The 27,961-nt window shown below is 33.1% G+C and overlaps 1 protein-coding gene across 1 annotated transcript; it reads right to left on the reverse strand.

Moving 5' to 3' along the window:
* Window positions 1–1,355: 1,355 nt before the first annotated feature.
* On the reverse strand, window positions 1,356–27,961 carry LOC148601641 (uncharacterized). The gene is made up of 7 exons (XM_088556420.1): window positions 26,928–27,961; window positions 10,412–10,686; window positions 6,876–7,308; window positions 6,333–6,500; window positions 5,699–5,797; window positions 5,000–5,091; window positions 1,356–3,235 (listed from the first exon to the last, which is right to left on the reverse strand). Exons 1-7 carry the CDS (start codon window positions 27,610–27,612, stop codon window positions 3,149–3,151), a joined length of 1,839 nt encoding a protein of 612 aa, XP_088412546.1. The 5' UTR covers window positions 27,613–27,961; the 3' UTR covers window positions 1,356–3,148.

The raw sequence follows: 27,961 nt of genomic DNA on the forward strand, positions 1-27,961 counted from the left end.
ATGTGTGGGTTTTCTTTTGTTTTTAATTTATTTTGTGTTGCTTTGTTTAACTTTTAAGTTGATGGCTAAACTTTGTTTCTACTTTTTCTACCATTTTGGTGAAATGGTAGAAAAAATTAGAAACAAAACATCAACGTAAAAGTTCATTTTTAGCTCACCTGGCTGTAGCCCATGTGAGCTATTGCCATCAGTTGGCGTCCATCGTCGTCGTCGACGTTAACAATTTCTTCAAACATCTTCTCCTCTGAAACTATATTCAATAGTGCTGGATGAAACTTAAGATGATTGTTCCTTCGAATATCCTGCACGAAATGGCGTTAGGATTTGTGATCGATTAAAAACATGGCCACCGTTACTAAAAATAGAACATAGATGTCGGACAAAAGATTTTTGTATATATCTCCCAGACCGTTAAGTTTAATCAATTCTGACTTGGATGAAAGTATTTGGAATAATAAGATCTATCTGTTGTCAAATTTTGGTGAAAATCTGTTGACTCATGTTGGGAGTTATTGCCCTTTTGTGTGTTTTTTTTTACTGTGTTTGATGTTATTACTTTCAAAATTCTTCTCCTCAGAAAATGCTGTACATAATTCAATGAAATTTGGTATTCTTGTATTCTAGGGTATCCTACAAATGACTGTTTTGAATTTTTTGAAAAGTTTAAAAATAAAACACAGGGGTCAGACAGTAGTTTTTTTGCATATATCTCCATAACCGTTAGGTTTAGCCAATACCTTTCAATTGCTGAAATGATCCTTATCATAAGGCCTACAAAAGCCTCCCAAGGATTAAAGTTGTCAGACGACTCATTGTAAGAGTTATTGCTCTCGAGAGGAGAAAAATGACTTTTTACAGTTTTCAGCCAATGTCTTGAAAAAACTTTGATGGATAGAATAAAACTTTTAATTTATGAAATGAATCTATTATAAGGCCTACAAAAGTCCACAAGGATAAAAGTTGTCAAACGACTCCATGTCAGAGTTATTGCCCTTGAAAGGCAAAAACTACGTTTTAGCAGTATTCAGCCAATATCTTGAAGACTATAGTAGATAGAATGAAACTTTCAGTTGATAAATTATCCTTATGATAAGTCCTACCAAAGTCTTTATGAAGTCTAAATTGTCGGACAACTCCTTGTTAGAGTTATTGCCCTTTAAATGCAAAAATTAACTAGGTGAGCTATCCAGGCTCTTGGAGCCTCTTGTATATTACACCGTAAAAAGAAAAACAAAAATATATACGTTAGGATTTGTATCAGACAAACAACAAGAAACTCAAGAGACAATATCTTTAATGTCAATGTCACAGAAATAATAACAATAGTATTAGAATAACAAATGAACAGAGTGTGGCATAATGGACGAAAATAAATGATGAGGGTTGTTTCATTAACTACTCTAGTGAGTCGCAGGAATTGGATTAGTTTAATAATAAAATATAATTTCAAAATTAAATGGCATGACGAAAGAGGGTTTTATGACAGGAAAGAGATACTAGATGGACGTATATGTAACAACTCGGAGAAAATGTAGCTTATCCAATGATAAGAAATATTCATAACGCTCAAGATTGCGATTAGTGCTTCAAATATCTTACACAAATTGATGTTAAAATAATTTTGATTCAACATGATATATGCATAAAAATGGATTTCACAAAAACACAAAAAGTGTCAGAACATATATAATTGTAAAGATGTAATGTCATGAACCTGTAGAAGACAAATTAAAGCACTATCCACCCCTCTCTACGTGATAAAAAAACTAATGAATACTAGTATATCAGTAAAATGTTGGTGTATTAACGTCCTTCCTGACTTCTTACACGCACATAATCTATACTATCATGAACAGATATGCCATAAGACAAAATAAAGCACTATTCATCATTCTTTATGTGATAGAAAACTAATGCATACTGGTATATCAGTAGTATGTTGGTGTATTAACGTCCTACTTGACTTCTGACTCGCACAGAATCTATACTATTGTGAACAGATACGCCATTAACTTGTATATTATGAACAGATATGCAATTAACCCGTAGAAGACAAAATAAAGCACTATTTACCCCTCTCTACTTGATAGTAAATTAATAACTAATGGTATGTCAGTAAAAATATTCGCGTGTTAACGTCATACTTGACTCCTGGCATCTATACTATGATGAACGGATATATCATGGCACGGAGGGGTATTTGCGAAAAGCACAAGTGGAGGGGAAATTAAATTTTCTCCCCGCGATTGGTATTGTTCGCAAATACCTCTCCCTACAATGACATATTTTCTCCCCTAACCTGTTTTTTTTTTTCGCAAATACCCTTCCCTGCCATGATTTTTTTCTGTTTCATTACGCCGATTTTCAATTTGAAAAGTGACCCATTGTTTCATGATTTCATAGCGATCCCATGTCTTCTTAGTTGTGTTACATGGCTGCGTTTTGACTCTGTTCAAAATTAATAAATCACAATACGTCACTTTGAGCGATGTAATAAAGAAACTTCCAAAAGAACTTTGGTTGGATTGGACTCTGGAGGGTAAAAAAGCATATACATTTCAGAAAAAAAACATGGCTAGATGGTAAAAGGCATATTTTAGACAAATCCCCCGGCAGCTATAACAGTGATAAAAATCTTTTAAAAATATGTTTAAAATACACTTGCTGCAATCCAATCAGAATCCGGGATTCTTATGTAAGGTGTAATTATACACTAAATATATCGATACAAAACTTTTCCTTCTTAGATGATGATAAGCCAAGGACCGAATGACTTTGTTATGTACGCGCTCTGATTTATTTTATATTTTTGTCATAATATGCATTCATGTATTTAATGATAAAGTACATAAACACTCAAAAAGGATGAAAATACACAATTTAAAGACTGATAATCAGGCAATTTACATCTACCACTGGAAAGCAATTATGTCTGTTTGCCTAACTATACAGGCAGGCAACTTTTTCATTTACCATTGGACGGTTGTTACGAGATGAGAGTCTGAAATATCTGCTTTCAGACTGATCTCGAAATATCATCATGATCAACTAAGTGTATTTATAGCGCTGAGGATGTAAGATCGTTCCCCATATTTTAATAGCTGTTGCAATGGTTGTCCAAGCTAGTTTTCACTTTGACGATGGGAATTTATTCAATCGAAAACAGTTGTGGCGATGAAGGTTTGAAACCGTTTGCTACTCCAGTTAACCAATATGTTGTCATTTGACCTTTGCCCTATAAACAAATAAAACTTTGGATTTCATAACAATTTTTCTCTCTTTCATAATTTTACATGTGCATGTGTTATTTGTCATATGATAAAGGATTTGGAATCAGGTAAAACGTACTATAAGTACCTGTATGCTAATTGTTTTCTTGTCTAGAACCATGACGTTTTTTTTGTAAAAAAAACATAAAAAGAAGAAGCAAGTGAACAAAAACCTGGCTGTCCGAATAACAGCTAGACTAAGAATACCAGGTTTGTCTATAATACGCCAATGATTAAAGTTAAAAGTTATTTGGCGTACTCCAAATTCAACCTTATCCTAGCTGCCGAATGATTAGTTCCTTATATCATTTTTATGTTGAATTTAGATACTATTCACATATTACTCACAGTAGAGGGTTATGCGCCGAAGTAACACACGAGACCAATACATGGCAACATTCATATCGCATACCAAATCGACCACGTGATATCAATATTAGGCTGTTATTGGTCGAGTAGTGATATATATATACATGTATATGTTCATAAACGGTTTTTACCGTCCGTGCGATACCCGAGAGGGTAGTCAAGGACGAAAAAAACCCTTAGTAGTATAACGGTTTAAACACCCTACACGTTGATGTACTCCCAAATAGTTAGAGTGGGGAAACGCTCTAGGACCTACGTGGGGTCTGGGAGTATACGCCAGAGCGTCAACACAGCAGCCCAGCCGCTAGTAGGACATACTCTGACTGAGTTCTTTGGTCAGGTATCCCGAAGGCTGGGCTCCACTACCTTCTACTACTACATGTAAATGGCATTACTAACAGAATCCCCGTAAGAGGCGGTCGTGCGAGATCCGTAAAGACAGTCAAGACCGTAAAAACCACCAATCATCATAAACGGTTTTGATTGTATTTCAGCTTTTTGGCAAATTCAAGTACTATATTTTGATGACTTCGCTATATATTTCACAGGGTAATTGATATAGGACGTAATACAGGCCAACGAAACGAACCTATACATGTTATATACAAAATACTTGTATATAGTACTAAATGTATGATATATAAACCTAATGTGTAAATTGGCGTATGACCCTCTACCGCAGACAATATGTGTTACATATACATGTATATTATACTGAATACCCTTTCTAATACATCACATTTTATGTACATGTGCATTATCTTTAAGAAACATAATATATGAAATTAAGCCCTGGTGTAATTGTTGCACGACCTCGGATATAGTAAATGTCAAACTGGAATGAAATATACAAGTATTTTAACTTTTAAATAATGCATCAATAGCGAAATAAAAACAAAAACATCATATAAATTTCAAATTTAAGTCAGCTAATCGCCCGACCCTACCCACTTCTCCCTATTTCCAGTGGCAATCAAAATTTGTCGTCCTATTATCTTTGTGTCCCATCCTATTTTTCATTTCATTATCATTCCAAGTTCATTTTATCATCCATTTCATGTCCATCGCTCGAAATACAATGTAGCTATAATATTGCTGCTCGGGCGTATAACCCCAACAATCAATCTAATTTAAGTCATCATAAATAAGTTATGAAAGAGGGGAATATATCGAGACGGTTGATATAATTAATTATCATGTTTTACGGGGCGGAGCTAGAAAGAAATAGACCAAAATTACACAAAAAGGTATACATCAAATAGAAATTTTCGATTTTTTGTTTGAAGTATAATGCATATTTAATGAATGTAACACAAACTCAAAGTCAAATGGAAGAATGAGGTATCAGTGGTGTTTTATACCTTAATAGCCATCTCTCCTCTTGGTTCGACACAAATTTCTGGATACTTGATTAAAGCATCTCTTGTTGAATTTGATATTTGAATCAAACCAGCTAAAAAAAAACAGTCAGTGAAAATGAGACTAGTTAGAATATAACAATGCAAACCCTTGACTCAAATTTCCTTTACCCCAAGAAAATTGCGTGAAAATAAAAATCATTTGTAAATACTTTAGCATTATCGCTTAAAGATTCCATATTGGCTTAGTTATTGGTCCGAGGCTAGCCAAATACCTTTATTGACTGACTAGTCCAAGACGTCATATTGGCCTAGGTCAGTATGGATTTTAAACAGGCCAATAATACGTGGGCGCGGGCTATCAAACGACTAATGCCTGTATTGGAAGGCGAAATCCTATATTGGCGCACTTTTGTATTTTGTATTGTATTGGCAGTTTTGATCATGTTCAGACTAATTTTCGAACGTTAGTCAATAAACTGCAACACATCACTTAAAACGAATTTGTATAATCATTTATTTGGCGTCTTTTCTGAGTATTTTTTTTTCACATTTCCAATATGAAAAATTATTACAACCTAACAATTGCAGTTTCATAATTTTCATATTCTCTCCGTCCGCTGAAGTAAAATCTAAGTAAAATCAATTCAATTTACAATGGACACTCGAAGAAAGTAATAAATTAAATAGATATTAACATACGTTTACTAGTAGATTCCATCCTCGAGGCTACATTAACAGTGTCTCCAAACAGACAGTACCGTGGCATCTTCGTTCCAACAACACCAGCTACGACAGACCCTAAAATTAAAAAAATATATATATTCAAACGTTACGAAATTGAAGTCGGTCGTGTCTGAAATCTAATCCCACGATTATATTTATATCGAGCTTCTGTCAGAATATCAAGTGGCTGTGACAAATAGTTACAAAGAAAGCAGGAACAAAATGGTGCGGACAGACAAAGGGTATAACAATGTTTCTCTGTCCGTTTCAATTAAATTTCAAGTCATATGTGAGCAAGGACGTCGACATTATGCTGTGTATGCTTTAAACAGAGAACACGAAGTTAATTTGCTACTTAACATACAACTAAAATCCCATAAATATGAATTTTATCTTTTTATACGATTACAATCAGTGTACAATTTCAAAATAATCATAAATATGCAACATAACAATTTCTGCCTTAATATAGATTTTTGCTGTGTTCATAATTTTGGGGACGTGTCACGAAACAGATCCTTTATTTTAGCTTTAGAATCTGCTCGATGCTCTCCCTTTATCTATGTTCATCACCATCGTGATTATTGTCTGTAGTGTTATAAGTTCTTACCTGTATTAATCCCCATACGTATTTGCCACCGCTCTTCTGGCATGTGCGGTACTTTAGCTTGACTCACTGTCTTCAGGATATCTAATGACATTGTTGCTATCTCCACTGCGTGTCGGGATCTGTTTTTCGATACCACGGGTAAACCCGCAGCTACCATATAAGCATCACCTAAAACGGTGGACACAGTTATATTGTGTAATTATAAAATCAGGGGAAAACGACAGTCAACGTGAAACTGGAACTTCGAGTGGACAAACAGACAAAGCAGAACAAATTTGGCAACTGGGCTTCATAGAAACGAAAACTAGCTTGGAGCATGGACATGATGTCATGTCAGCTTCTAGAAACACTCTTCTATATAATTCTAGTCATATAAAAAAGTCAGAAAATCACTTACTCAATACTATCAGATAAACTGTACAACTATATTTCGCATTACCATTTAGGCTGTACACTACCCTGTACAAACAATACGTTCAGAAGCATATCTTACAATCCTTGGGCTATGACAAAAATAAAATAGCCAATTATATCAGTACAGACCTATTGTTTCTACTTTATATACATCATAGGCTTCCAATTTTTCGTCCATCAGAATATATAACACGTTCATCATGTAAATCACTTGCATTGGTGTACTGCGCGAACAAATGTCAGTAAAACCAACAATATCAGAAAAGTAGATAGACACTGGATCATAATGTTCTGGGATTACAGTTAGCTTCTGTATCATTCGTTTTGCAATGGTGGCAGGTAACATCTGATGGAGCAATTGCTCGGATCGTTGCCTCTCCTTTTCTAAAGCTTGAGTTTTAGCAGACAGCGAGTCAGAAAAGTGGTGTAACTTGTTAGTCAGTCTGTACACAAAAACTACTGTTACAGGAAATAGTAACACAGCAAAGACTATCTCAACAACGTTTATGGTAAGGTCCTTTTCTAAGTCACTTATATGATCCTCCAATACGTTGATAATATCCTAAAAATAGCATGAATGTTAAAAGTGCAGTAAGATCATTTCAATTATTGCTAACATTGTTTTAAATCAGTATATTGATTTTAAGCCAATATGTCAAACCGAAAAACGCTATCAGCTCCTGTCATCTCGGAATTTTATGCCCATTGATTTCCCCCTTTTCGATTAAATTCTTCCGCAGACGAATGACCGTTTTCTGATTTACTATATATCACTCCGCTAATTAATAGGCTCTGCTATACATGATATGAAAAGAGGTGTAAAGCTTTGCAATAGCAAACATACCCACTGTGTAGGAGAATTCCTTTCGATATCCTGTCTTCTTTATTTGCACTTTGATATTTTTGCATAAGTTTTCTTGCAATGAAGTCTTTTTGTAGTCTTTGAAACCTTGGACTTGCAATTTTCCAGTTTTATGTAGAAAAGCATTTGACTGTTTGTCAAGGCCTTGAAACAAAGACTTGATATAAGAACTCACTATAAATTTTATTGAATAAAATATGATATTAAAAACATTTACCCGGAAGACACGAAATACGTTTTTTTAACCGTCAGATATGTTGTTGCATATATTTTGTTTTCTTCAATGAATGATACATGTATACAAATTATGCTTCTGATATATAATGTCTATTTGGAAGTACATCGTATATGTACATAACTGTTTGCTCGTCAAGGTCTCGCGTAATCGTCGATGTGTAATTTAAGCGATCCATACACTAAATCAATGTATAATATTGATTTGGTTGTGACATGCATCAGTAATTTGATCCTCTATCCTACATAATAACATCTAAATGAACTGTCCCGTACTACCATACATCGTGTACTAAGTTACAGCCCTAAATTAGTCCTACGAGGAGGAATGACCCGGTCAGCGAAAGCTATATTTTATATAACCTAGCTGGCCGAATGGTCTAGGGCGCTGGACTTTGTGCAGGTGGTGTTGCCATAGATGTCACAGCGGTACGAGTTCGAGTCCCGCGGAAGGAACGACCAAACATTTGCATCGCAAATTTGACAGTTCTAACATCGTTGAGAATTTTTCAGACCTATATATTGGTTAGATCAAACAAGGAAACTAAAGTAAATATTTAACCAATATCAGGTTTTGTCAATACGTCCGGTTTGATCTGAAAAGTTTCCTTTTTTTTGTTGGTAGTAAGATCAAACCTGTTGTCTTACATCAGTGCCAATCATTAAACCTGATGAACTGCTTAATACTAAAACAAAAATCATCGCATTATGCTTGTTACGAGTGAAGAGATTCTCCGACTTAAGGGACTTACAACTACAGTTATATTCTATGTTCTGGCAGAATATACCACAACTAGGAGCCTTGGCATCGTATCACAAATCAATCGAGCGTAAGAAGACGGTGATTGCAGGATAAACAAAAATCTTTGCAAGCTGTTGTTTGCCGTATTTTTCTGATGAGACAGCTGAAAGTATCCGACGATTAACCGTTTGCAAAGAAAATTTTCCCATATTGATTTTGAGAACGTACAATTTTGAATAAGAAATAGGTAACCGGTGGCACATCAATTTTTATCAATTTGGATTTTTTTCACACATCTAGAAAGAAAATAACCAAAATACATTTAAATTTATTCTGAAGCATCTGTTATGTAGATATGTTTTACTGCTAATAAGGGGAAAAAGTGACAGAAATTTTTCCCGAAATTTTAAAAATTTCCATAGCGGTTTTCGACTAAATTTAACCTATCAATATCTTAAAAATACAAACTTTACACTTTAAATTTATTGTTATTTCTGGAGGTATAAATACGTGTATAATGCAATATAATGTCTTCTTTATGTTCCGCTCCTTGTTAGCGGTTTGCCCGATTCTTAGACGGGGTCAGACGGGCAGCAATAAAGAGGACACTGTCGTATAAAACGTAGAAACCTTATTAAAAAGTTTTCTTCCAAGCGAATACGTAGGAGATTTATAACTAACTTCTTGACAGAATACAAGTGCTTGCTTATACCAACCCATATGCAGCCTGACTAGTATTTTTAAGTTGCTGAAAGCCCCCGCGGTCAAAGACTAAAATCTTAATTCATAGTGAAACTTAAAGGGATTACCGTCATTGAGACTTCGTCTCTATAATATCTTGAACGGATCGGATGGGACTTTTCACATTTATGTTATTTTCAATTGGTTTCATTTAAGTAGAATTACAATATTTGCAGTTTCTCATGTCACCCTTTTTCATACCTCATTCTAATAACAGTTGTAGCAAAACATTTACACGGGCTTCGACATGATATTGAACCAAAGGAGATACAAGTAAATATGTGCTTTATGACCTAAAATATCAGCGGTTAATTACTTTCATCAAACTAACTTCCTGATAAAATTCTTAATTATTCAGCAGATCAAAGGATAACGTTTTAAAAACTTTGTAATCAAATGAAGCCTAAGGCATCTTCATAATTTTTCACCCATTTTATTCGCTCTGTATTACTCAACCCTACCTTTCTTAAATTTCTTGTAAATATTTGTAGATCACGACCTAGACTGAAACCATGAGAAAATGCATGATGCATGTAATAAAAAAATAGAAAGAAACATGACAAAAAGGTCGATTCATGTACAAAGCTTTGTTTAATCTGGTCTTCTAATTTGTTTAGATTTAGCATAGGAAATGTTTTAGTACAACCTTTGTAAGAATCATGCAAATTCTCTAATATGTGATACACTCAGAAAAGGTTCATATTTTATGTTTGTTATTAAATTGCTTTATTGGTCTAAACGGTGAAATGTATAATTTATTATCCATTCCAGCCTTTATGGAATGGTATATTCGGTATGATTTTTATCTCCTAAGACCAAGATATATAAAAAACACCGTATGTTAATTTCTGTTCACTATAACATTTTAAACACAAAATGTGGACTCACATTTGCATGATTCTTAGCTTGAGTGCTACTCACATGCTGTTAACTCCATAAGTTAGCAGCATTAATATTCCATTGCAAAAGAAGAATATACCTAAGATGAAACCTATTGTGATTTTTGAGCGGGAGTGTTATTTCGTGAGCTTTGCTCACATTTTTTGTTTTTTGTGTTGTTTGTTTTGGGTTTGTTGCTTGCATTACCTTTGCTAAAAGTTCTTGAACATCTTTAAGAATTCCTATATATGTTGTCATATTATCAAACCACATCAGACCAGCCTCGACGGAAGCTTCCGTCAGATTATTTTGTAGAATTTCTGCGCGCATGCGATTAATTGAGGCCTCAATTTGGGATGTTGTAAATTTGCTGTACAGGTAACTTTGAACTGATGATGAGTACTGTATGCTTCGGCTTAGATAACTCTGTCCAACTGTTACCTTTTCTTTATACCAAAGTAGGTCTTTAATGGAAAGTTGTCCTGCAATGATAAAATGTCGTAGGAAATAATGTTACTGTTGTGCATGGGGTATACATTTAAATGTTTAAAAAAAAGTGAGTCTAACACAGGAACGATAAATCTTTAGTCACACTTTCATGTGCCAATAAACGTAATGAACAAGCCGCAAGTTAATCAGTTCGAGGACCGGTTTCATAAAACATCTCAAATTGATATTTTCCTCAAATCCTTCCTCAAATCAAATGGTGATATCTACGGAGGCTGTGGACAAGAACAATTTATCACCTGTGGAGCTAAAATGAATTTCGAAGGATCGATCAAATAAAATGATAAAAAAAAGAAATATTTTGATTGCATTTCTGATGATAACATATGGTTCATACAGACGTCTCCTGCTTAATGAATTATACTATGTTTTAATCTTTAGAATAATTATTTAGGAACAAAATATTACATGCAATGAGTCACACATAGACACCGTGGAATGTCTTTAAAACAGTGAAATAGATCATCACTATTTCAAATTTGACCTAGTAGTCTTTAGTTTGTTGATTTGTATATTCAGTTTCTTTATTTCAGTTGTAATAAGGGACGCAGATCTTTTTGAACTGATTTTTAGGTGTGTTAAATTGTGTATTATTTTTCCACAGTGGCCAGATTTTAAAGTGGGAGGGTTGTGATCACGCTAAAGTACTTAAACACCACCGCAGTTTTTGTGCCTGTCCCAAGTAGGGAATTTCTGGCCTCTGTATGTCTTGTTTCGTTTTCACCTCTAGTTTATTATTTATGTTGCTAGAGCATATTAGGCAACGCTTTTATTTTACGTGTTTATGATAATGTTTTGGGGGCAATTACAGCCTGCCTGTGGAATGAGGATTTCCTTGTCGTTCATTGAAAACCAATGGGTGGCCTTCGTCCGACATTTTCATCCCAATGGTGTTGTTGTCTCTTTGACACGTACGCCATACCTATTATCGTTATATAATTATAACGATCTTTCAACGTAAATTCGTTACTATTTGTATCTTCTTGTTTTGGGGCCTATAAAAGATATTCTTAAATTTTTTTGTGATTCCAATGAAAGTCTCGGGATTTAATGACACCACAAACAAGTCTGAATTTTCTCAGGCTTAAGAACGTAAACATTCGGTGTTTACATTTTAACGATCTTATACATTATGTTAAAGCCATTGTACGTATATCAAAACATTTGATAATAAGGAAAATAATACAATTTTGTAAACTTCATACTTTGTCTTTGAAATACATTTAGCAATGAAGAAGCTTAATTCCTTGTATTGCACATGTTAGAACCTGTCGGTGATGGATTTTGCTTCGTATTTCGATAGTGTTGGAAGTACTTAATCTTCCTGTATACAATTATATGTTTGGATTCACACCTTCAATGCTGCTAATGAGAGGTTATTCTTTGAAACACGTGTATAACATATCAAAATTTAGAATATATATAATTTGTATTTTTATATTAAAAGTCGATGAACAAAAGCTTGGAAGGGGTCAGAGATCTTATTTTAACATTTATTTTCCTGTTTATGTCGCACAGAGTTGGGAATGGTCGCCATGGAATCGGAAGGGGTCAGAGATTTCAATATCCGTTTCCGTATATTCACAATTTTAGGTCACAAATACATAAATGAATGTTTACATGTATTTTGAAATGTGATTCGTGACCCCGCTCGAGTCGATTGGGATCATTCCAGACACCGTGCGACCTATAATGGTGAATAAGGAAAAGAACGTTGAAATGATACTCTAACCCCTTCTGAATCGATTGGGACAATTCCAAACTCTACGACCTAAACGACGAATAATAAAATGAATGTTGAACAATGATATGAATGTTAAAATGAGCCTTTGATCCCTCCCGAAGCCCTCTCATGATTCTTGCTCTAAAGATGGTTGTTGATTTGTTGGAACTTAAAAAAATATTTTGTTAAAAACACCTTTGAGATGTTCCCTATGATAATTCCCAATTTTGTATTCGAATGTTGATTAAAGGAAAAAGGAAAACCAAGACAACTTCAGCTCCGTACAATACGAATATACTAAAACAAAAATGAGATAATACTGTGCTCAGGTAATTTATCGAATCATTTTTGTTTCACTCTGTCAATACGTAAGTGTAATAATTGCAATGGAAGACAATGACAAGAACATTGTTAACACTATCGGATTAAGTGTCAGACTCTGTAAGACTCTGGCAGAGGGTGAAACATGGTATGAAAAACCAACAATATACCCTGTTGTGCTAACTGTGGGATAGTCGATAAGCATGTGCAGAGCATGCTCAATATTTATTTCCACGAGGAACATTCTTTTGTTCTACACAAGCCCTACCTTGCTGAAGTGTGTATTGAGCATGCTCATCAACTTACCACAAAAGGGTATATTTTTCAAGCGTAATTTGACTATTTGTACCACCAGAATCAATGAATAAAGACAAGATTGTATATGTTATTTCGATAAATTGAATTATAATTTCATTGAAATGAACTGAAAAAGAAGGACAGATAAATTGTAAAAACACATGTTTCTTAAATTTCTATTGAAATATTTCAGAAATCCAGTACTTCATAGATCAAATAGTGGTCTTTTCAAATAGAGAAATCATCAATGAGTAAAGTTACATTGTCAGATCGGTTGGGTTTCTGATTTTTCTATTTCGCCTGATTCTTACAAAAACGTGCTTTTAATATACAATACAATATATCTTTTGTAATTCATAAAGATGGGAAGTAAAATATTGATTTCCCTGTAGGAAATGCTTTGTACTGTCTTCATTCACTGATCTATCATTGTTAAATTGTCCTCGTTTAAGAATACGTTTACTTAAATGTTGAGGAAAAGTTTACAATGCTTTAACTACACAACTTTGTTTTCATACTGAGTTGATTGAAATAAGGCACAACACAGCCCATATCCCTCATATACTATAAACAGTTATATCCCCTGCCCAAAGGCCCATCTAATTAAAATTAGACCCATCAGTTGTTTCATTCAGTCACTAGATAGCCACATAGTTATTATAATTACAATAATTGATCTAAATTTTGTTCTTGCTTTATGAAAAAAAAACAAACCATATAGCTTTAATGTTGCTTAACGCGTATGTTGCATGAAAAAAAAAACGAGGACGAGTAACTTAATTGTGCGCCTAGTCCACAATCTCAATTTGCAGTGGAGATCAAATTGCTTTTGTTTCTATGTACGTGTTAATATTGGTAAATCCAAGTTTTTTTTCTTCTATTATTTTGGTTTTGTAATTTGTTTTTGTTTGTTTGTTTTTTTCTATTGTTTTTATTTTGTTTTTTTTCTGTTTTGTTTTTTGTGTTTGTATTGTTTCGTTTGTTTTTGTTTTGTTTTGTTTTTTGTTTTGTTTTGTTTTTGCTTAGGGTGTCTATTTTCTTTGTTGGATTATATTCTATTTAAATACCGTTTAAATCCTGGTTTCCTTGTCATCATAGCGACACACTCGATTTTTAATTTCAACAACATTAACGTCTATTTCCGAATTAAAATTTTTAATATGTTTACCCAGCCAATTGCAAAATTAAAATGAAAATCCAATATACCACGATAATAGATTTTTGTTTTAGTAATTATAGCGTGCAGCCATGCAGTAATATAAATCAAAGGGATAAATCGCACACCTAAAGGAACAAACTCTACATATGATATAACTTAACAGTTATTAACAAATAATTATAAAGGCCTCGTGCAGTGAATTTCATTGAAAACCTGTGGGTGACAAGGAACGTATGAGAGAGAAAAAGCCCACAGTGAATATCAATAAAAATACATTTGCCGTTTATCACGATAGTGTCGCAAATATGAAAATTAAAATGTTTCGTATGATATTGCCGTGATTGTTACTATGATCGCTTATTACAATGCCTTTGGGCAACGATTAACATATTTCAATATTGTATGTTATCTCATTGATGTTTACATTACTGTTTACATCTTCTTTTTCATCGGATACGTCTCGCAAAATTATTTTTATTAGTTTACTTTTTTGTGGAATTAGATAATACGCTTTATGAAATTTTCAAAGCATTATGATATTAATTTGTAAAATTCAACATATGATTTTTACAATACTGGCTTCAATATCTTGTCCGTTCCACAAATATTTATGCGCCTAGTCCATAATCTCAATTTGCAGTGGAGATCAAGTTGCCAATTTGCTGTTGTTTCTATGTACGTGTTCATATTGGTAAATCCAAGTTTGTTTTTTTGTTTGTTTGTTTGGTTTTTTTTTTTTTTTGGTTTTTAATTTGTTTTTGGTTTTGTTTGTTTGTTTTTTTTATATTTGGGTCGAAAGAAAATACTATTTCGATTTGTTTGAATGATGTTGTTTAAAATATCTCAGAGTAGTGAAATTAGATACATGTTTAAAATGTCTATAAATGTCCTTGAAAACATTGATTCTTTTACAGCAAGGGCTTGATTTGAATATGGCTTTAGTTTATGTGGTTAACCATTTAATTTTTAGATAAAACATATTGGCTAAAAGTCTGAAGAATGAAGAAAATTTTACTAGCTCTTGCAGTAAGTTTATATTTGATAAAACACTTTTCCCTAAAAGTTACCGCATGCTTAGGTAATATATGAAACAGCACCTTACAATTTTAATATCTTTGGTGATGCTCGATCGGGGATCGAACACACGACCTCCCACGACACGCGAGGCATGCAAGCTGCCCCGAGAATCCCCAATACGGTTACTGTGTGATTGTGAATGAGTGCATACATTGTATACGACGCTATTTTACATCAGAGAAGAATTAATAGCATTGGTAAAATACATGGCCACATGACACTCATACAAATGTGTTTAAGTGTCAAATGGTCATTACCTCATGGTGAAGTCCCAGGCACTCATATTTTAGGTTTTTCAATGAAATAGATGTCATAGCTGCCTATGTAAGTATTTTGTCTAAAGTCTCACATATTAGCAGTCTTTTTTGTAGGCATTGCATGTCTTCAATTACACAATGATACAATTGTTAAGTGTTAATTACATTTTTGTTTATACACTGTATGTTGAGCTAAGCTGTCCTTTGCACGTCCGAAATTGCAGAGTTCAGTTTATCAAAAGGTGTTTTTATTGGAAAGCTCGGAGACAAATATTTTATAAAAAAAATTATTTATACTACGTTATTCATGTTATATTTCTGTTTGTTTAAGTGCAACAACTAGGATAATAAGCTTCAATAAATATTGAATTTAGAAATTTATGATATGTTTTTTAAGGATACTGTGTCCAATAAAAGTCAATTGGAATTTCAAACAAAATATGAATCCTGTGTTTACTGACAACCAGATTAGATTTTTAACAAACCAATTATTGGAAAAACCGAAACATACACACAGAGAAAGGAAACGAAAATTCAGGGGGTGGGGGAATGAAATGGGATTAACTTAAAACTGTCTATAAGAAAACAATTGCACTACGAACAAATATAGAATGTTATATCATTTAATTTAAATTTCGTTGCCGATATTTTTTCTTAACTTACTTTTATGTAAAATTAATTAAATTGACCGCAATACGAGCGGAAATCAAAAGAAGACCTGACAAGGAAAACAGACACACACAAACAAAGAATATGAAATAACCAAAGTAACACGAACAAAGAAACAAAATTAAGTGAGAAACACGGACTACACTACAACCTCGGAACACGGACAAAGTGCACTTGGAGGGTAAGCGTCCTGTGCTTTTCTAAAATCATCCGCCGAGTTGCTCATAGAATGTCATGTCCCGTATAGACGAAAGAGAAAAGGGAAATTATAGCACGTTTAATTATGCAATGATTTAGTTCTATATTCGTTTGTAAGAAAAGCAAAATATAGGATAGTTTTACCTACAAAGGGATAAACGTCATTATGTTTATACCATTAACTGTGTAGGGATTGTCCGTGATAAATTTCTAAACTTATCAAACCTTAATTAATTGGGCAATTATTTGGATAATTAATTGTACAGACTGTCTTCTAACATGATACATAGTTTTAAACTGATAATTGATTGTGATATAATTATAAATAGACTTAAGAGTGTAACTAATCGTTCAATAGCATTTACAGAAGATAAAACTATTGTAAAAGACTGCTTGTGCCCTCATATGATAAGTTTACACAGATTTCAAAGACGGGTACATATTTCCTACTTTACATGCTTTATGTCAGCGACATGATTTGTCATGGAAGAAATTGGAAATCTTCGTAGACTAAAATAGATTTCAACCCATCAATTGATATACAAATGATTTTTTTTTATCTAAGTGAAATTTATCTTATTTAACAATTACTTGTATAACAATAAGGCAAACTGACGTCATGCAATCAGGCCAATCATATGAAGTCCATGCAATCCGTTTGCACGATATTGACAAAGACAATTACAACAATAACAGACCATTTCACTACTGGTTATACCAACTTTGACGCTTAAGCTACCGATGCATCTGGTCTATGCTCCCAGTTTTTAGTGGAGTCTCAATTGCTCATTTACTTTTGTTACTTTGCATGTATTATTTTAGTTACTTTATGTTCTTTGTTGTGAATGTCTGTTTTCCATGACAGGTCTTTGTCCCTGGACTACATTCTTTTGATTTCTGCTAGAATCTTGATTCCTTTGATTACTCTTTCAGTGTAAGATGTTCAGAATTGGACTTACATGTATCAGCTTTCCAAAGTTTCTTTAATCATAGGTGACATACAGGGTGTTATAAGAACAAGACTTTAATAATCGACTTTGTGCAAAAAGTTGATGTCAAAAGTATAGTGAACATATTGCTACAGAACAGTTTGGTCAGATGGAAACTGACATTGCCAGTAACAAGAGAGAAAAGCTACTAAAGTAGAGAAACACAACAGAAAATAATAACATGAAAGAAATTATTGCTGTACAACGAAAAGCAATATTTGTACTTTAGACCATTACAGACAATGATGCAGTCTATTGAAGTGACAGTTATAATAAACAATATTCTAAAAATGTCAATATAAAAAATTATGCACTACTCATAAGGGAAAATGCAATTCTAAGAGATATATTTGATATAAGTTGTGAAATAACTTAATTTCACAGTTGCCCATTCTGAAATTCAAACAATACAATTCCAAGATAAGTGACAAAACAGACTCCAATAAAAGTGAAGCTTGTAAATTTTGAGGTGAAGTAAAACTTCATGAGAGAGAGAAAAAAATACTTACCTAAAGTGTCTTTAACAAAGATTGTTGAGGATGTGGCATATCATAATATTTGACTCCCTAACTCCTAGAAGTTTGAGGGCGCCTGGTACTTAAGTGGAACAGTATATGGGAAGACTAAAGCTTTTACCGGTTAAAAGATACCATTTCAACTTGTTTGACAACATCGATGAGTGGCTCTTAAAATAAACGTTAACTTGAATAGATATTGCTCTTCTTGATTGTAAGTATCAATTGTATATATTATGTTACATGTATCTTCCACACACTGTCAAATTCTCCCTTTTCATGCTTTTAATACTAATTACTTTGATAAGCCTTGCTATTTGGGAACTAAAACTGTTATTATATTAACATTTCAGTGGCATTTTTGTTTATGAATAAATAAATTTTTCATAATAATATTTTAAATGATTTATTTTACTTTTTCTTTTTATGTCCTCTTTCATATGTCTTACATAATCAAATAAAAATGGATTAAATTAGTCATAATTTCCTTAAAAGTGTTCCCATTGAAATACATGTATATTTTTTATCGAAAATCTGACTGCTGCTTTATATTCTTGTTCGCATTTTTAAAGCAACATCTTGCCTGTAAATATATAACTGAGTTTATGTTTATTTTTGACGTGCTTTTTATAAACGTTGTTTTTGATGTTCTTCATAATGACTGAAGATAGCAGAATTATATTGATGAGCCAAAGGTTTTTTTCTCATAAGAAAAAACATAAAATTGTCCTGTCGCCAACACTTAAAAAAAAGTAAAGTTGACTACTTTTGGCGTCGGAAAGTATACTTTAATTCCGCAAGAAACTAGATATCAAACCGGTAAAAGAACTAATCATTCTGTTATTCTTCCTTACTATTTTGATTACTGGCTATAATCTTATGCTGCCCGTTTGTTTTTATTATTTTGGAAATAATAAACTGTAATAAAAAGCAGAAGTTCTAGCATGTTATGCAACCTTGTTTTATCCCCCTTTCATTTTCATGTACCTAGTAAAGACCATTGCGATGCTTTCCAAATTTCCGTTTTTTTCCTGATATTTGCATTTGTTATACAAACTTTCCTTTTTTGACTGTTCCTTTTTCAGTACTTTCTACACTTGATCAGGCGTCGGTTTCACAAAAAGTCGTAAGTGTGAAATTGATCGTAAATCATGACGTCACAATGACATTTTAGTTTATGACGTCATTACTTACGATCAATTTTACACTTACGACTTTTTGTGAAACTGACGCCAGTTTGGTAATTTAAATATCACCCTTCATTACATCTACTTTTTCTGTATTTTTGGTCAAACGTGGCAAAAAAAACCAGCTACTGTATGATATTGATTATGTGACTTAATTGTAAGTTTGTGTAAGAATCAGGCAAAATAGGGAAAATCAGATACATGAATGTAAAAATCCCACCGATCTGACAAAATTATTTCATTCAAGGATACTTTTTCTTCATGACTTGATTTGCTTAAAATTGTTTAATATTATGTTAGAAAAATGAGGTTTTCGCTAGTGCAATCTGCCTTTGAAAAAATAATTTTCAGTGCATTTCAATGGAAGTATAACTCACTTCACCAAAATGATATGGACAATCTTGTATGTTTTCCTAGATTTTGATGGTGCATATAGTTAAAATTAAAGATTAAAAATGGTGTTTTTTATACCATGTTCACCCACTGCCTGATTCTTATAGAGATGGACACTTAAGTTTAAAATTGTATACAATATACAATAAAGGAAAATGGAATTACTTGTGAATGTTGTTTCGTCATGTAATGATCAATTATTTTTTAAATGAAATTATGATGTACTACAATTTTTTATTACACTAATAATTAAAAAAAAAACAACAAAACAAACAAACAAACAAACAAAAAATACCATGTGTATTGGTAATTATATTATATATTTAGAAAACGAAATCAAACTGATTAGATCTAAATTAGAGGATTAAAGTGCCGAGCAGATAAAACTACGAAGATAATATCGATGGCATAATTTTTTGAACTGTGGCTGATTGCTTTGACAACGGAGATAAATGCTCAAAGTGTTTTTTGTAGTTTAGAGAAGAGAAATTTCTGTCCACAAACAGTATCTGACCCCATTCATGAAGAAGGGAAGCATATTTCTAATGCTTCGGATATATTAAATCAGATAAAAAAATCCCACAGCTATGGTCGATTAATTAATTCGCTTACTTTTTAGCTTTATGGGATGGGAAAACAGAAAAGATTAAAAGGAAAACCTTTATAGGGAGTTTTCCAGAAGGTGACTTGAAACTATGCTGGGCGAAAAGATGTTTTGAAAAAGCTTTTGGTAACAGGCAAACAGTAGCTGAACAGCAGCTTGGGCATCTTTGAGGTGGTCGAATTTGGCTTGAAAAATATAACACAGCCATCGTATATGCAGGGTCACGAATCTGCTTGTAAGGACGTTTTATTCGGTTTATATAAGGGTAAACCCACTACGGGTATATATGTATATGATATTCGTAGTTATGATATTTTGAAATTTATGACATTTTGGATATTGGTTTCCACAGACTCTTTAAACCAGTTTGTGTGAAAAGTCAAGATGAAGAACAACGATCATTTCTTCCACTACCGTTTGTCAGCAAAGGTATAGATGCAATTAATTTGGCTAACATCCTCCATCACAAAAACGTTACCAAAAAAATTCCCCCATATTTCAAAGACAAATCCATACCAATTATTTCATATTCCTATACTTCACCCATTGCATCCAAAATTTTCAATTATAAAAGGCTATTGCAGAACCTCGAGATTGAGGACTTAAAGCCTCAACCACCTGACTGTTCTTGCAAAAGCTCTCCATTCAAATATGGTCCTTCTGGTCACGTCGTTACGGGAGATTTAACCATTATCGAAAACGAATCTCTACGTAATATCCTTTCTAAAGGTCCCAAGTACCATGAACCACGCTCCATAAATTGGAATTATAACTTTAAAGTTCTTATGGATGCCGTCGAGGACTATGCAAGAAAATGGATAAAACGAGAACAAGAAGACATTGATTCTCTGTCAGAGTGGTTAAAGGCCGTGAGGTCTTTAATTTTGAAACGAATGAAAGTTTTAAGTAGGTCAAAGCGTGCCAAATCTACATCAATTTTCAAAGACCCCGATATAGCAAAAACATTGTCTACTATACATGACAACATTGTTTTTGTCTGCAAAACGTTTTATATCCAATGTTTATTATCAGAGGTAGAAGTAGAAAATGAAAGCGTGATAAGACCTATACTGCTACCACTCTCTCCAAAGAAGAGATTATGGAAAACCATAAATCTGTGCTATCCTCTTTTGGTCTCTCTACCAAGGACGATGATTGTGATTTACCGTCTATGTACTGGATTCCTAAACTTCACAAGAATCCATACAAACAACGTTTCATAGCAGGATCTGTAAAATGTACCACAAAACCTCTTTCAAAACTTTTAACGTCTATACTCACAACTGTCAGAGAGGGTCTGCAGTCCTACCACAACACTTGTTACTCCCGTAGTGGTATTAATTCAATGTGGATCCTGAAAAATTCGACAGATCTTTTGGAGGCAATCAGTTCAAGACTATTATCTGAATATAATAGCATTAAAACCTATGATTTTTTAACACTGTATACGTCTATTCCCCAACCTCAGTTAAAATCCCGACTTAAAAACATTATACATCGTTGTTTTTCCAAAAAAGATGGTACACCTAGATACAAATATATAGTTCTTGGTAGAGGTTCCTCATACTTTGTAAGAAATAATTCCAAATAATCTTCCAAATATACAGAGGAAGATGTTTACAAAATGCTGGAATTTTTAATCGTCAACATATTTGTCCAGTGTGGTGGACGTGTTTTTCAACGAACGGTCGGCATTCCAATGGGAACAAATTGTGCTCATTTACTTGCCAATCTATTTCTTCACTCTTATGAGGCTGACGTTATAGCTGATTTGATCAGAAAGAAAGAATATCGTTTGGCTAGATCCTTCAATCTCAGTTTCCGCTACATAGATGACGTATTATCTTTAAACAATCCTAATTTCGGGATTTGATACATCGTATCTACCCAAAAGAACTTGAGATAAAGGATACTACAGACACTGTGAAGTCAACCTTATATCTTGACCTACACTTGGAAATCGATGGTAAAGGAAAACTATTGACCAAACTTTACGACAAACGTGATGACTTTTCATTCAGAATTGTCAACTTTCCTTTCATCTGTAGCAACATCCCTTCGGCTCCTGCGTATCGAGTGTTCATATCACAACTCATACGTTATGTTAGAGCTTGCCGAAACTACGCAGACTTTTTGTATCGCGCTAGAACTCTAACAAATAGGCTTCTGGAACAGGGTTATGTTGCTACAAGATTGAAGTCATCACTACAGAAGTTTTATGGTCGTCATCATGAACTCATGGATCGTTTTGGTGTATCCATCAGCACCATGAAAACTGATTTATTCAGCGGGTCATAGTTTGCCTTTCCTCGTTTGTCTACCCCGGACTTGACTTTTATGAGCAACTCGGCGGGTGTTTCTAGAAAAGCAGAGGACGCTCACCCTACCGGTGCACCTGGTCCATGCTCTCAGTTTTTAGTGGAGTCCGAGTGGCTCATTTACTTTTGTTAATTTGTATGCATGATTTTAGTTACTTTATGTTCTTTCTTGTGTGTGTCTGTTTTCCATGTCTGGTCTTTTTCCCTGGATTACATTCTTTTGATTACCGCTATAACCTTGGTTCCCTTGATTACTCTTTAAACAGTTTTCAATATTGTTGTTATTTGAAGTCAAATGGTATTGTGAATCTAGTTGATCTTACTGTTCAAACTATAAAGATATTTTATTCTTTTGATGGGGTTAGCCGAATTTGTAATTCCAAAGATTTCCTTTAGTCTTCTAGCTATTATCCATTTATCCAAGTAAAGATTATTTGAAGGAGATGACAGAAAATATAATTGCAATATGGAAGTACGCAACATTCTTTTGGATAAGCTATTCTATGTACAAGAAGCAAAGTATTTATATGTAGACTTCTAAAATACATTTTTGTTTTTTCTTTTCATATAATAGAATTGTTGGAACAAAATTCGAATATGGAGATGCATGAAGTGAAAAAAAAGTATTTTATTTATATTACAAAGGTGTTGTAAAACTCATTTCTAAGGAACTTTCAATATAAATTGGTACACAGATTTTTGCCAACGGAGACATTACTTTAGAAGATTGTCTTTGCAAGTTCGAAATAATGGTGGTTTTCTTTTTGGTGACAATTGAACATTTGTTCTATGATTGTTAAGTTATACAACATATTTTGTCTAGTTTAGACATATTTTCAGATGATTTAGGGTTCGATTGCCACAGCACAAATGAAAACACTTCCTGTTTCTGATATATATAGTAGACTTCGAATGATCATGATCAGTTCGAATTAAGATCTTAAATAATATATATTCGGTCGTTCTGTACAAAGGCCAAGACTTCATACAAAGTTTAGACGAAATACCTTGACAACAAAGTAGGCCAGTTTTGAGGGATATGATGTTGTTATTGCCATCGTTTTCTGTTTTATCATTTTGACCTTGGTAAGTTTTTAAAGTTAGTAACCGTTATATCATTTACGGTAGTTTATATTAGTTTTACCTAGAAACAAGATTAGGCTTTTGTGATCATAATAAATTCCCATAAAGCTAAGCTTTGGTAATCTTGATATATTATCATTACAAAGCTTTTTTAAGTTAACAACACTAACAATTACCAAAGCATCTCTAAACCGAAACTTGAATGACTGAATGGTTCTGCTCAGAAAACAAATAACAGAAATGGCGAAAGGCAACTAATGCATCAACGTTTAAAATAAACACAAAACAATAAATACTTTCAGAGGTCACAATTAAAAGGTCTTTAACAAGAGTAAATACACATGAAAAGCAGATAGTTGGTTTAGCATCGATTCAAAATATATTTATCAGTTTTTGATGGCTTTCAGTTTTCTAAGCAGGCTTGACATTTTGAAAGTCATGCTTTGCCTGAACATTTTTCGGTCCAAAATTTGTTTTTGTTAAATGTAAGACTGAACATATATCATATGACTTCTTCAATAAAAAAATAGACTCATTGATCAGTCAATGTGCAAAAAATATATAAGGAGTTATAAAGGAGAAAAGCGATAAAAAAATATTCTAAATATAGTTAAAAAAATATATAGAACATATAAAAATAAATACTGAGTCACATTTAGGGCCAAAAAATGTTTAATTTCTGTTGTTATGCTTTAAACTTACATTTTGTTTTTCAAGCCAAGCAAAACTATTGAATTTTCCAAGCCTGGTCAATCCTATGTTCTTACCAGGCCAAGCCAAACTGAGACCAAGCCAAGCCCCACCAGGCCACAACCAAGGCCAGGCAATATAATCGATGCCATATTTAATAGTACACCTTGTTTTATGCCCATGAAACAATGTCTGGTTTTACGGTAATGAATATTGTATGACAGCGATTTTGGTTCTATATTCAGATTCAGTTCTATAAATGATATCTGCAAACACCACCAAGAAAAGAAAACTGAAAGTTGATGCATGTCTCTAGATAAAAAAATAAAACATAGTGCAACCACTAAATGGGGATTTAGCACGAAATTAAACCTAAATTAATCCACCATACTTTGTCATACGGACTTTCACTTCTGTCGATTTCTTTTGACTATTGCCTAGAGTGTATCAGTTTATCATTTTGACTATTGCCTAGAGTGTATCAGTTTATCATTTTGTTATTTCCCTCTATTGGCACTTTTACCTTGGAAAGAAGTAAAATATCATTTCATTTTTTGTACTACCGCTTTGGCCTTGGGTATTTATAACTTTTTAAAGTTATTAACCTAGAACTTATTTAAGATAGGTCTGAAATTTATATTAGTTTTTTTTTCTAAAACAAAGCTCTGGCTAAGCTTTAATATTCTAAATTTATTCCTGATTAATAACTTATATTGTTGATACAAATACTGTGTTTTTCATGTTGAGCAATATAATAAAGTGCAACCTATCTTAACAATGCAATGTTTTTCTTTAGTGAAGGTTTTTTTTTCTGTTTATGTAAGCTTTTGGTTATCAATGTTTGACAGGTTTCAGGTTTATTAAGAGTTTTTTTTAAGCATGTTGTACTACACATGCGTTTGATATATCACAAAGTATTTTAGAAAATAACTTTTTTTTAAATATGAATCGAACAGTTCTGAAAAAAAATGTGTTCGATTCGGGGAAGGCATTTGTGATAAAATGACAATAGTTAACATTTTTTGTTTTTTGTTTAACACACATCACTACATAGTTATTGAATATTTGCTGTATGTTGATCGCCTTAATAAAAATCAAAAGCATTTTTGAACATAACAATCTTTTGTATTAACATTTTTTTAAGTCGATATATTTTAACAGATCTGTTCACTTTTCTACAAAGGATATTGTCAACACGTTCAGTAAGCAATGAAATGTGATATATATGAATTTAAATAGTAAAAGCTTAGCAAGTTTTTTTTATTAATGACAATCCATTCAGCTTTTTATCAGAAATAAAAACATAGAATTTGGTAGGTCTGTATCAATTTTATCAGTGCAAGTCATGATTCAAATCAGCCGGAATCCAGATAGAAAACAACAAACTGTTTCTACCAGTAAATTTAGAAATGCTTACGTAATTGTATAATTTAAGATTCATTAACAATAAAATAAATATCACGCTCTCGGATTCTGATAAGTATAAGAGAGAAAGAGAGAAATTAATGTTATTTTTTCTTTGCGTGTCAGAAAAGTTAAAACAATTGCCGGATAAAGACAAATGAGATAAGGAACAATGTACAGAGATAATATGTTATTTCCGCACTTGTCAAGTAAATTTCTAGGACTTGATTGACTAGCAGCGCTTCTTTAAAAATCCTGTCTACCTGGGCTTTAATAGGCCAAATACCCGGTTTTACCTAACCATTTTCCTGTTGTTTGGAACGTCACACCCTTTTTATTCTAACTTTAGCATAACGTCCTTTACAAAAATCAGTCTTTGTTGACTTTTAGGTATAAGAAATAAACCGCTTGAAACATTTTCTAGAAACATTAGAAACTATTTTAAAATGGTCTTTATTGTATTTGCTGTTGCAGTAGAATATTGTTTTTCATTAGTCCGCTTGAAAGTATGATTCCGAATCGTTTTCAAAATAAACCGAATAAGATAAAATATCGAGAGCATATTTGTCCAGTTTGATGGACATTTCTATTCAATAATTGGTCGGCATTCCAATGGGAACAAATTGTGCTCTTCTACTTGCTGACCCGTTCCTTTCACTCTAATGATGCTGACTTTATAGTAGATCTAGTCCAAAGGAAGGATCATCGTTTAGCCAGATCCTTTGACATCAGTTCCTGCTATATAAACCATCCTAATTTCCATGTTAATTAACGGTATGTATATATGTATAAGTTAATTGTATCGACGTCATGTAATTATGACGGCATTTACAACAAATTTTGGCGCTAAAATCAAAATTGTAAAAATCCAACCAAACGACCCTTAAAACGTGATAGTTTCAAGTTCTTTAGATATCTAACAAACGTAGATCCCTACATTTGATATAAAATGACTCGACTTTCCCAAATTCGATAAAATATTAAAAAAAAATTCCAAAGACATTGTTGCATTGATATCTCCTTATTTGTACTCTTTGAGAGCAAAAGAGCGATTAATGGAGTGACATCGGGGATTATTCATATCCGTACATATGGAGATTTATTTTTGCATCTACAGTATTAATGCATGCTATACCAAGGATAGGGGATCACTAGTATAAGTTTCTTATGTTCATATCTACGGTAAGGGCAAAGATAGGTTTACATTATATGATGGTTTTCTTCTTGCATTTTGCGTAACATTTTATAATGAAAGTAGAAGTTCAGAAGCAGAGTATAATGACTTTTTATGACTAAAATCAAAAGCAGTATTGTTTTAATCCTACACCTTACCTGTACCATAATACATGCTTCCAATGGCGCGTTCTGTCCCCGCTTCCCCTTTGCTCAACAATAGCATATGGTAAGCAACTATTGGCTGCCACTTTTTTGCTTCACCAAAATTTGCGTCTTTTATAATATTTCCAATCAATTCCAATAAGGCCTCATGGTCCTCACTATATTCTTCTAAAACCTCGTCATTTGATACGTTTAATATGTCTACTTCTACTCGTTTTTCATGTATATGCTCAAGAAATATTTCTTTTGATGGAAAACGATGGTCTGGAGTCTCGAGTGTAATCCACTTTGTCAAAGCTCGAACCGATCTATCTGTATTTTGTCTATACGTCTTTAAGTCTGAATAAACGCTTGCATTCCCTGTCGTTAGATATAACGATGACATATCCTTTTCCATTTGAAGATTATGAACGACAACACCTAAATCAACGTTAAATTGTAAGTCATCTTCTACATCTTTTTCTAATTTGATCATTTTTAAGTCATCGTGAACAATAATAGCCCCTTGTATAAGTAATGTTATAACGGGTATGACAGCAAGAATAAGAATTTTGATCAATATTGCCTTTTTGCCTCGTTTGGTAGAGAGGTCATCATGACAGAAACGACAAATGCATCTTTCAGTTCTAGAAGTCTTCATTTGTACACCATAACTAGTTGGTTCTGTTTTTGACGACATATTTCCCTACTTGAAATCGATTAAGACAAATCAAAACAATGGCCTGAAGAGCTCCGCTCTCTCTCTAAATCTGGTCAAAGTTGGAATAAAAAGCATAATCGACTATTATGCAACACCGAACGATTTCCAAAAATCTTTCACAGTATCCGGAATCCCATATATGAACGTTTTGTATTTTGTAGTGAAAATTTGAAGTTTATAGATAATCCATTAATCTTTTCGTTGTTCCATCGTCAATAAGTCTTCAATGGAAATGTGATATCAAGCCCTTGGGTAAGAACAATATTTGCATGGTAATAGAGTATGCTCACAACATATTTTAGCCAGGTTCGTGTATTGAAATATTCCT

Source organism: Perna viridis, chromosome 12 (assembly GCF_037379345.1).
Source record: "Perna viridis isolate PV_CMFRI_1.1 ecotype Kerala chromosome 12, ASM3737934v1, whole genome shotgun sequence".
NCBI lineage: Eukaryota > Metazoa > Mollusca > Bivalvia > Mytilida > Mytilidae > Perna > Perna viridis.